This window comes from Chanodichthys erythropterus, chromosome 22 (genome assembly GCF_024489055.1).
Source record: "Chanodichthys erythropterus isolate Z2021 chromosome 22, ASM2448905v1, whole genome shotgun sequence".
Lineage (NCBI taxonomy): Eukaryota > Metazoa > Chordata > Actinopteri > Cypriniformes > Xenocyprididae > Chanodichthys > Chanodichthys erythropterus.
Window position 1 is genome coordinate 20644358 of NC_090242.1, and position 12478 is coordinate 20656835.

Genomic DNA, 12478 nt, shown 5'->3' on the forward strand with positions numbered 1-12478 from the left:
AGTAAACGTTTTAAACTGGACCATCTGTCTTTCGAAATGGGTGCATGATGATGCTGCAAGTTAAAGAATCATCCATTGTAATGTATAGCATCGCAATGTCCAATTCGCTTTGGCGTGTTCATGACCCGTTTAATTTTTGAAGGTCTAAATGCAGTGAATTTTCCCATGCAATGCATCAGTCATGGTCCCATAGCAGCTAAAAACCCTCTGGCTCCGCCCCAAATTCATACTATAATTTGAACTGGAAAGTAATTGATGGATCTCAATATGTTAATGGTGCCTAGGGTGCTCATAGATTGAAAACAAAAGGAAAGCTAATGGATAGCTCTCTCCAGCTATTACAGACCACCTCGGTGGGACTTATATGTGGCCGACCAATGTTTGAATCTGACTCATGTCCATCCTTCATTCCACTTCCCTTTTCACCAATTATGTCCTGTCTTTACCATCCCATCTTAAAAAAACAAACAAAAACACACTTCCACCATCCACAGTCTCAAATTGAGAAACTTTCACATTATCTTACATGTTCTTCTCATCAATATGACAAATATTAAAAGTTCATGGTTGTTGAAACATTTCTAGGGTCAGGCACAGTCTTTCCACACCCTGCAACCTGAGAGGCGTCATTGGGACTGTGGAAAGTATTGCGTAGCCCGCACCTATCGCTCTGCTCTTCACCGGCTCTTTCACAGCACTGGGAGGCCTGGGGTACACTGCGCTCTCAGATCACAGGGCATTACACATACACTGGAGAGGCAACAAAAGCCCCAGACAATAGAGCAACTGAATGACGATATTCAAAAGCACTCTTTGAAATGGAGGAGTCCAACATGCAGAGAGAAAGAGAGAGAAGGCTGCCATTCAGAGGTTTACCAGACTGACCTGCAGCTTGTGAGCCATTTAAACACTTGTCAGCCATACCGACAAGACTCAGACCCCCTAAGAGATATGATGAAATGTTTGATTTTTGGCTTAACTTTGGACATCGCTGGACAGACTAATGCCTGAGTCACTAGTCAACAAGAGGTTTAATAATAAAAAAAAAATTATAAATAACTATATTATTTATAATAATAATTGTTTTAAAATCTTTTACAGATGGATTAGAACTAAAGAAATGCTTTAAAATAGTTTTAAAGTGTCTTTGTCCAAATGCTCACTCTCCCAGTCTTGTTTTTTCACAAAGAAAGGAGAGATTCAAAGTGTCACACAGTTCAATAATTCATAGGACATTGTTTACTAATAAGGGGTGTGTCCAGAAACCACAGAACAACCGCCACTGAGATGAATGGGAAATGTTAACGGATAGCTTTCTCTTTGTATCACAGATCTCGTGGTGCACACGTGGCTTAAACATGGTGTCAAATCACAGTTGAACGGTAAAGATTTGAAAACGACTGAAGATGCTTGAAATTTTCTTACCTGACTTTCTTTCCCTGCTCAGACAGTGACTTGACAAGGTCAGCAATAGGATACTGAGCTTTTGCTGCACACAGACCATAACCTGAAGTAAAAGACACGGCAATTAAATAAAGAACACACCTAAACACAGACATGCAACTATTATTTGAAGCCTGGAAAACTCTAATGAACTCTTCATGATCCCTACAAATCATTTTATACTTTTAGTAATCATACCTCATCTTTTTCACAATATGTCATGAGAATCGATTTTACCATAATAAATAATCCCAACTTCTAAACAATAGGACAAATCTGTTCTGAAAGTAGAGCAAACAAGAGACCTGCTCCCACTCATTTACAATTCAGATAGAGTAATTAAAACTTGAATGACCTGCAGGATCATAAACAAACAGAAATGATGAGAAAATTGCTTCATGTTGAAATACATCTTTAATGAATCTACAGCACCGGAATTCATAATAATATTTCATAAAAGTGTTTATTTTTACACCTTTGGTGCACTTTGAAAGCAGCACAGAATAAGTTGAACTGAAATCAGAAAGAGTAATGTGAACTGTGCAACAATTTAAAAAGACTTATTTTTCATTAATAAACAATTTAGCACTACGGTGAGAAAAATGAATATAAAATTGCACACGTCAGTCAGTTTAAAGCCTCAGTTACAGCAGACACCTTCAGACAGGCCTGTCACAACAACCTTCATATCCTCCCATTTAAACAAGCATGTCACGGTGCGTGTTGACTAACCCTCCTCACTCCTAATGATTTTTTGCAGATCTCCTTTTGTTAAATAAAAGACATTTCACCTTGGGAAAACAGCCATGGTTGGCAAACTTAAACAGAAAAGTCTTAAATGTTTTCACAGCTGTCAATCACCAAAAGTGACTATGACTACTTAAATTATACAAAAATGTGGAAATGGAAACAAGGCCATAGCTTACTCAGTGTAAGGACTCTGATCAGTGAAGGGAACCCCATTCAAAATATACAAAAAAACAAAAACAAACACACAATGATGGCTGATGGATTGATTTAGCGGCAAATGAGGGGAGAAAACTTAAGTGGGTTCAATTATGTTATTTAGCAGTCTGGTACTCAATAATAAGGAAGGTCTGATTGTCTAGGACCAATGGAAAGTGTGTAACGTAGCTGCCATATTTAAACATTGGGATCTTTGAAAATGTGTTTTCTTTAAAAAAAGTGAGAAAAATAAATTAACAGGTATTAAATATCAGAACTCTTGTCCCAACTTAAAAAAAAAAAAAAAAAAAAAAAAAAAAATTGATAGGGTTTGAACCTACATCCTTGGTTAAATCTCATCCCATTGAGGCTCATACCAACAGATCATGGCATTCATAACGGCCAGGCCTGTGTTGTCCGTGAGCACAGGGCTCTCTCAGATATCTTGGCAGTGGCTATACGGGCAACGGTCAAGAGGGAAAAATTTGGATGCCTCAGAGCCTGTTGGACGGCCATTTGTTTTAAATAAAAGGGGCCGTCTCTGTTGTGCTTGGCCCTGCAGTCTTGTTTACTCTGGACTGAGCTGTTTATTATCATTTCTCCTTTTCTTTCTGTTCATATTCCCACATCTAATCGCTCCTCTTTTCCACTGTCCTGTCGCCTCCAAGGTCTTGATCTATTCGACCTGCTGTCGGGCCATAAAACGCAACTATAAAACAGTCCGTTGTGGAGAACAAAGCAGCGTGCGAGTCGCTGCCGTTGCTGGAGGCCATTACGGAGGCCCCTGCTAAGGAACCAGCCATAGAAAAATATTCACTTCAGATACACGAGTCCAACTAAATTATTTGCCAACTGAACTTGTATCAAAGATAAACACAGTTAAAGTTCATCTGACACATCTTGCTCAATCAGTCAGCTGTAGCTGGGCAATAGAAACATGCCAGAAAAGATAAACCTGACATCACCCTCCACAGCTCTGCTCACACGAACAATGCCACAAGAGGCCAACCGCGCCAAAACAACAACGAAGAGTCGAACCCAAATAGACTGCACACAAATGTGTCTAGGGTCCCCTAGACCACCTCAGAACAAGCTCCAGCATGCCACAGGGTGCACTCTAGGGGGGTTATCCCGCACAGGAGGGGTCAAAAAATTACCAGTGATGTAATCGAGGTGAACCAAGGTTGCTTTAACAGCCAAAACATAAAGGATCGTTTGAAGTCATTGACGGGACACTCCAGATCTAGTTTAAACCAAGGAGTTTCAGATGTGCACTGCTACAAAGGGCCTCCATTACCTGGAACGATGATGACATTATGAGCCTCCTTGATCATTTCCACCGTCTGATCCACGTTGACCTCCGTGTGGGTACCTGTGATCTCCATGGGCTTGCCTGTGCCGGTGGATGACGTGCCGTAACCACCCAGAATAACGTTTGCCAGGGAGCGGTTCATGGCCTAGCAAGGAAAAGACAACCAGAGATTGGAAATCAGGTTGCAGAGTATGAAGACTGCCTCTCGGCGGAAAAAATTAAGATTGTGTCAAGAACATGTGTCTCCATATGACATTTAGACATTATTAACAGGATATTAAGAGGGAGGCCAAAATGACCTGAGAGGAATTTACATGTGAGAGAAGAATAAAAGCGGGAACATATAAAATGATACCATCCGTCCATCCTGAAAGAAAACTGTGGTGTTGAATTCCCAAATCCCACAGAGGTTCAAGCCACGGGAGTCATTATAACAGGAACATGAAGTCTTTGCGATCAAGGTTAAGACTCGCACACATGTGTTTTATAACCTAATATTCATTAGTTTATCCACAAATGATCTGTGATAAATTGATCCACTGATCATGTCCAAGTAGAATATTTGCTCATTTAAGTTATAACCAAAATGTAAACCATAACAATTAAATATATATTTTTTGCATAAATCTAAAGCAAAGTTGTCTTTTTTTTTTTTTTTTGCTTTGAGAACAAAGGCATCTGGGTTCCAATCTGACATAAAATAATATACATTTAAATATAATATTTTTTTTACTTTTCATTAAAGAATTTCATACAACTGTTTTCAGTTGATCAAATAAATGCAGAAACTTCTATCCAAAAAAAAAAACCATTTATATAAACATATTTGTATTTTAAATAATATTTAGAGCTTGTGGGCTGGAGAAAACTTTGCCACTGTCACTTTCCATGAATAACAAACACAATATGCATTAAGAAAATCATATTAAGCCGTAAACTACTTCATAAAAAAGGTGTAAACAAAATCAACCATGGATTGAACTGTGATTGTGAACTTACCACACACATAATGTAGGAGAGGATGGCTCCAGAAGAGCCAATGAGGGCACCCACAATGGTCAGCAAGTTGTTGTTGAGCAGGAAGCCTTCAGCACACAGGGCCCAGCCAGAATAGCTGTTTAGCACCGTGATCACCACAGGCATGTCAGCCCCTCCGATGGCAGCTGTCAGGGTCAGGCCCTACAAAGAAAAAGAAAAGAGGGGTCAGAAGAGGAAAAAAGGGTGGAGATCAAAGGTTACTGTGATGACAAGTGAGCAAAGCACAACAGTAACTCGATTCCATCATTCAAACAAAAAAAGGAAGTCCACCAAAAGAATAAACACAAGCCCGAGGTATGAGTATTGTACACGCGGTTCGTTTTTATAAATCAAATCTGTTCATTTACACACTGGGTGATGATGCAAATAGGAAATGCGATCTAGATCACGCCAGAGCAACATATTTCACACAGATTTGGTTGCAATGGGCTTCAATTAAGGCATGAGGTGTTTGTCAAAACATAGTATTCGTTTCCCTCGTCTATGATATCATTCCTGTATTATCAAACAATGTGCTTTCCTCAGGGAACAGGCTTGAACAAAGCCAGCTACCACACATCATGTAAAAAATACATTCAAACTTGAAGAATCTCGCTGTAAAAAGAGCCAGACACCATACTGCAGGTGATTGTTTATCTTTATAGAGGTAAAAGGAGCTGTATAAAAATGCCAGCTTCCTGATCATTGACAAATGACGAAAGCCTCATGACGCCAATGTTTACTGAGACTCAGAGAGCGCTCCCTTGAAATTTCATGATTGCAGTTTACTTCTATCTGTCATCATATGGTGGGGCGCTCTTATGGATTATATGAAATAAATAAATAAAACTAAAGCCAAAGGGAGATGGAGTTCATGAGTTAGGAAGTTTTGAAGCGCTGAACAGACGTTGTACATAGTGAAGTTGAACAATCTTTTTCTGACATCACTCAAAATCTTAATCTCTACATTCTCAGTCCCCACTTAAAGGGTTTGTTCACCCAAAAATGAAAATAATGTCATTTATTACTCACCCTCATGTCGTTCCACACCCGTAAGACCTTCATTCATCTTCAGAACACAAATTAAGATATTTTGAATAAAATCCAATGGCTCAGTGAGTGAAATCATGTGACTCTGGCAGTTTTATATGCGCTCCGAACCACTGATTCGAAACAAAAGATTTGTAAAGCTTCATGAAGCAGTATTTTGAAAGCGCCCATCACTAGATCACTTGCTGAATAAAGTCGTTATTTAGTTTTTTTGGCTCACAAAGTATTCTCATCGCTTCGTAACATTAAGGTTGAACCACTGCAGTCACATGAACTGTTTTAAATATGTCTTTAGTAACTTTATTGGCATTTGAAAGAATTAATCATCTTGCCATCAATGGAGGCCTCACCAATGTGTGTTCCGACGATGAATGAAGGTCTTACAGGTGAGGAACGACATGAGGGTGAGTAATTATTTCTCAGAATTTTCATTTTTGGGTGAACTAACCCTTTAAGCCAGCAGAAAGCACATATATTGGCTAGCTATAAATATTTTATATATTATATCCGTTAACATTTCCAAACATTCATTTTGCCATTAATTGTAATAATCCAGTGAGATTTTTGAATACACAATAAGATTGATAACAGCCGGTGCTCCACATGGAGATCTGATCTCACCATCATCAAATCCGTCTGTGATTACATGAAGAAACAGATGAAACTGAGAAGAACTGTGGCCGTGTCTCCAAGAGATTTTAAGAAACCTGCCTCCAAAGCTACCTGAAAAATGATGCCCAAGTGTACCTGGACAAGAGCGGTTTTAAGAGCGGGTGGTCACACAAAATATTGTTTTGATTTAGTTAATATAAGTTAATTGATAAATAAAATCTATTTATAACAGTATTTTTTAAAAACCTCCTCACTTTACAGCATTTTTACACAAGTGCCTAAAACTCTTCACAGTACTGAATCTTTGCAGGCAGGTTTCTTAAAATCTCTTTGAGACACGGCCACAGTTCTTCTGGATTTGGTTAGTCTCAGTTTCATATGTTTTGCACAGTACTGCATGTATGTATATATATATATATATATATATGTTTAGGTTCAGAAATGTTACTTTAATAGCAATGAAAAATGTTATTAGTCAGTTATTGAAATGCCTTATTTTCAGAAATGTCCTTTTAGTCAATTCATTGGTACTTAAATTTGACTTCAGTTTCTGTTTCTATCAGTTTCTGACAGTTTTACAGCTGCAAAAGGAACACTGTTGTGTTTACTTACTACTCGTGAAATCCTGTCACTGCCACTGTAATAATGGACAATACATGATAAAACTTGCAGCTCGACAATTGAAAGCCGGCTCATACGCACACCATCATTCATCTTGAAATCATATGATTGGATTTGTGTCTTCCTGTTCTTCAGTGGACTTAGAGGCTTTTGCTGACAAAGGGATGTGGGGTTTAGCAGTTTCTGCCAACAAACCAGTATTTCTGAATGGGCTGGCACTGGGATTTAGTGGATTTGAAAGCGAAAGTATTTGCGAATGTACCTATAACTATGTGCGTCATCTCAGTTTTGGCGGAGGTGGCGCTTAGAGGCTTTTGCATCTGAACTCTTCATTTATACACAAACACAACACATGACATATATTAAAAGAAATACTACAACCTGGCAAAAATATTTTAGAAAACTGTGAATCCCTTACCATGACTGCAGAGAGTGCTGACACGGAGCCCAGACAGGTCAGGCCAGTGGTATAGCTGGGATCAAGCATGTATGGGATCATGCCGCCCACACTGGCAGCCATTAGAGTGGCGTTTAGCGCATGACGACCAGGAAGCATAAGGGGAGCGGAGTTCAGAAGACCTGCATGAGGAGGAAGAAGCGAGAAGAGCAAAACAATGAGTCTTGGCAAAAAATGGGTTAGCATATACGCTCAACACCATGTGCTGTTTGGGAACACGATGAGTGAAAGGAAATTAGGAGGAGAAGTTCTTGGAAACGAGAAGCTTGTTTGAGTTGTGCTTTAAACAAAGGTACACAACTGCATGTCATGTTGTTAAAGTGCACTTTAAGCAGCTGCTAGCGCTCTGTAAACTATAATAATATGTATGAGACATATCATCAGCGCAAGACAAAGTATGTGAATGCAGGAAAAACTCAGTAGGAGCCGAATCAATTACACTTCAGCATCTGCCGCGTAACAACTTAGCAATACAGTTGGATTGGGCGATTATGTACAGCATTCTACCCCCTTTTTACACTGAAAGAAAAACTCACAAGGATAAAAATGAGACTTCTAATCTGCTTTATCAGTGCAAGCCTGCAGGCTTCAGAGCGGTGGTAGTGGTGGAGGAATGGGAAAGCTCCTGAATATAATGCGTCCCAGCTTTGAGGGACAAGTGGAAAATGACTGGGGGGGCGGAGGGACTAATTAGTGCCAAATTTTGAGAGGTTCCGCCTGGCCAAGCTTTAAACATGAGGCATGTGTGGCACTGGTGGGATGGTGAGTTAAACAAAGCTGCACCAAACAATTGGGATTTATACTAGGACAGCATGATTAATTCAAATAAAATGGAATTTCGATATAGTTTAGTGCGATTATCAAATCACAATGGCTCAGATTTAATTAAGCAGCATGTTTAAGAGTGAAGCATGCGATTCTGTGTGTTCAGGGTCTCAAAGCGGCTTGGTTCGCAGTAAATGCTGTTACAAGAACACACTAGCTATGAGTTTGGGTCGCTTATAATATGCATTTGTGGAGGTACTTGTAATGAGAAGCTCTTATAAACTGTCTCTTGTCAACAAAAAAGAAGGGCTCCAGTGGTTTTCCTCAAAAAAGCTTGATGTTTAACATTTGAAAATGAACAAATTAAGACAGCAATAATTGTCATTTTTAATCAGGTGCAGTAAGATCTTTTCCCAAAAACTGCAAAAACTGGTTAAAATGGACACTGAACAGAAATAAATAAAATAAATAGCTCATCATTTACTCATGCTCATGTCATTCCAAACCCAAATTACTTTCTTCTGTGGAACACAAAAGATGTGTTTGTTTGTCCATACAATGAATGTCAGTGGGGCCTGGTGTTGTTCTGGACCCATTTTGACTTTCATTGTATGGACAAAAACTGCTCTACAAAATTTTTTTAATGTGTTCCACAGAAGCCATTTAGGTTTGGAAGGACATGGGGGTGAATTGGTCACTTTTGGGTGAACTATCCCTTTAAGTGTTATCTGACCAAACAAGCAGGACCTTGAAGTTTGCCATAAGCCACCAGCGATCCACTGAAGGTGACTCCTCCGATGTACGTCCCCAGGTAGGCTACAATCTTGGTGAGGTTGGCTGCAGGGTCGGTTGCAAAGTGGGGGTACTCCACCATGTACTCAGCCACGCATGTGAGCACGGCAGCCAGACCCACCAGACTGTGGAAAGCGGCGACGAGCTGTGGCAGGTCTGAGATCTGGATCTTCTTAGCAATGGTCAAACCTGCAAAGGTGGAGCAAACAAGAAAGAGGGTAAGCCTGCTGGTAAGCAGGTCACATCCAATGAAGCGGTGTGCGTGTGTTAATGTGAATCTGGAGTTCAGGTTGGGGGAAGGGTGTATACAGGGCATGTTTGGGGCGGGCTGAGACCTTAGGGTGGAAGCATCTGGAATCAAGCAGATTTCTGGTTTGAGCTTGGGCTGGTTGGGACGGTTTAAACTACGTTCCAGCAGGTTTCCAGGAATAATTAGCAATTTAGATTAGACATGACTGGCTACAAAGAGCGATACCGCGCTGTGTGACTCACACAACCTGATGACCATTACCTAGGGTTGCGGGGAAATCACAAGGTCACTTCCAATTTACTTACACACACTAGGTTCAAAGGCTGCTGACTAAAGAAGAAATGCACACAGACACAAGCACACAGATGTACTCACCAGCAGTGCCACCCACCGCCATGGCCGCACTCATTTGTGCCATGAGCTCAGGGGAAGGTTTCAGCGCTCCGAAAGTGGCAGCAATGCCACTGGCCACTCCGATCATGCCTAGGGCATTACCGAGACGGGCTGTGGACTGGGTAGACAGACCAGCCAGAGCCCCTACGCAGCACAAGCCGGAGCCCAAGTACATCATCTGCACACAAAAAGGTACATAGGAAGTCAGGATATATATATATATATATATATATATATATATATATATATATATATATATATATATATATATATATATATATATATATATATATATATATATATATATATATATATATATATATATATATATATATATATATATATATATATATATATATATATATATATATATATATACATACACACATTTCTCTTTTGCACTACTACAGCACATGACAAAAACGCATAATTTAATATAGCAAAAATCTAGTTATCTTTTTAAATTTCTATTGAGCTTTACTTTTTAGTATTCCAAGTTGAACTTTTCAGTTAGTTAGCAACTATTTTTTTCCCCATCTAATCATTTTACTTCATTTTTGTCAATTGAAATGATGTTAATGTATAATAGTTTCAGTTTTAGTTAACAACAATGCCTTCAAGACAAAAGGTTTTGTCTTTTATCATCTGCCATGTTGAAAAGTTCAAGTTTGAACCTAAGCAACTCAACAAGCTACACGATTTGAAGAGTTTTAGTTAACTATAAGTAATGCTGTCTAACCTGTTCAATATTGTAGCCGCTTTGAAGAGCCACCCCATAACCTCCAACAAACAAACCAGTAGGAAGAAGATACAAGTAGTTGTACTCTGGGGGATCAGTGGGCCGCTTGAACATGTCCAACATCCTCTGAGTAACCAAGAAACCACCTGAACAAAACAAACACATAGTGAGAACACAGTATATACACACACTACACAATCTTGAGTTGATATCATCTTAAGCATGCATGCATATATATGGGGTGTAACGGTTCTCTGAATAAAAACTTCATTTTAAACCTGATGACACATCTATCCTATGATTTCTTGAAAATAACATTCAGAGTTCAGCTAATGTATGCTTCTGTCAATTGATACACATTCTGGCATCCCAATAAGTTACAACAGCAATGATCAATAAAACGTGGACAAAACAGTAACTCTTTATAAACTTTGTTCAATAGGAGTATAACATGCTCTAATATGACCAATCATTTACACTATCATCACCCGGGCTGTTGATAGCGCACAAGCGCAGGTGATACCTGAACAGCACATGTCGCTATCTTGTTTAAACTAAACTCATTTAAGCCTTACTAATTTAAACATTCAAGCCAAACGACGTGAAAGAGGATGAGAAGATTTGCATGTGTACCCGAAGAGCACACATGGAAAGCCGCATCTCAGACAGCGTGCAAATACTGAGTTCAATATGCCCGTCTTGGCGAGTATCCTAGCTAACATAGTAGGTTATGTCTTAAGTAAACGTAAACAGTCGAGAAAGACAACGCGTGTGTATCAGTATCAGTATTTTGGACCCTTGCATTACATCTTAAAGTGACAGCAGCCTAACATTCCTGCTCTCTGTGTTTTTTTTAATGTTAATCAAACAACAAAAGACAAGGAAATCACTCACTGCTCTTGACTTAATGGTTTTTGTAACTTTAATGATCAATCTTTGTTTAATTTATACAGTGAAGATTATATGCAGAGTTATTTTATATTCAATTACTTTTTTCAATTTCTGTACCTGAAAACTACCCAAAATACCTAAATAACCTAAAAAGCGTTGTTTATTTTATTTTTATTTTTACTAGCAACAACACAAAAATAGAGTAGTTTGATCATTTGTTCTTATTTTCTTTTTTTTTGACAGTAGACCTTTTTCACTTAATTTCATTTTTCATTTCTTTTTAAACTATTTAATAACATTATATAAAAATAATCATAATAATCAAAATAAAAAAATAAAAAAAATCATCAAGTCATGTGTAAAATATTCTAATTTCTATTTGAGCAGCAGAAGGATGCCACGAAGAATGACGGGAGTCACTCACCTGCTGCTCATTAGTGAAGTATTTTTAAACTGCCATGTGATTGCATTTACGTTCATTTTCCTGGCTTACGCCGCTCTAGCAAAGCAACTTACTAGGACGATTACCAAACCAAAGCTTTTTATTTTAAACTCAGACGGATATCCAGTTTCACTCAAACCTTAGTGACCCGTTCCTCTAAGGATCCCGGTAAAATATTTAAAAATGCACTCAGAAGGTTGAACACAACATATACAGCATTAGAAAGAACGTTCCGTTTTCCCACAATTAAATGTGAAGGATATCCAGACATTACAGTCGGGGCCAAAGAATAAAATATGTTTTCATTCCTGCCATTAATGGAGCAGGTTCACCATAAATTCCTTGTCTTTTATTGAAATTAAATTGGAAAGGGCAATTGTTATTTTTTCCCTGCATGCACTTGTAACAATAAAAACGGTCGAAAAAAGGGATAGGAAAAAGCGACTAGAATGTCCATATTTCTAACTTCCAAAGGTTTATGGGTAATGGGACTGTGGGACGAAACATCGTGTATGAGGAATGGAAATAACAAAAACCATCTTTCAACTGAAATTAAACACCTGCCTTCTGAGAAGATAAATATATAAATTCAGACACTTTATGTGCTGGAACACATAATCAAAAAGTTGTTATTGTAGCATGATGAAAAATGTCTGTAAAAGCCTAGTAGCATGCCATTAAATCACTAACACACCCTCTGACCTGGACTGGCGTCTTGGCCCACCGTAGCAAGACTCAGGATGAAGGGG

At 38.7% G+C, this 12478-nt stretch overlaps 1 protein-coding gene across 1 annotated transcript in view; it reads right to left on the reverse strand.

Annotated features, from left to right (window-relative positions):
* The window catches only part of nnt (nicotinamide nucleotide transhydrogenase), a 47655-nt gene that overhangs the window by 7821 nt on the left and 27356 nt on the right, over positions 1-12478 (reverse strand). The window contains exons 13-19 of the mRNA XM_067375228.1: positions 10397-10542; positions 9640-9835; positions 8970-9203; positions 7419-7579; positions 4700-4879; positions 3686-3845; positions 1426-1507 (exon numbers count right to left, since the gene is read on the reverse strand). Coding sequence (XP_067231329.1) covers positions 1426-1507; positions 3686-3845; positions 4700-4879; positions 7419-7579; positions 8970-9203; positions 9640-9835; positions 10397-10542 — 1159 coding nt within the window. The remainder of the gene's footprint in view (positions 1-1425; positions 1508-3685; positions 3846-4699; positions 4880-7418; positions 7580-8969; positions 9204-9639; positions 9836-10396; positions 10543-12478) is intronic.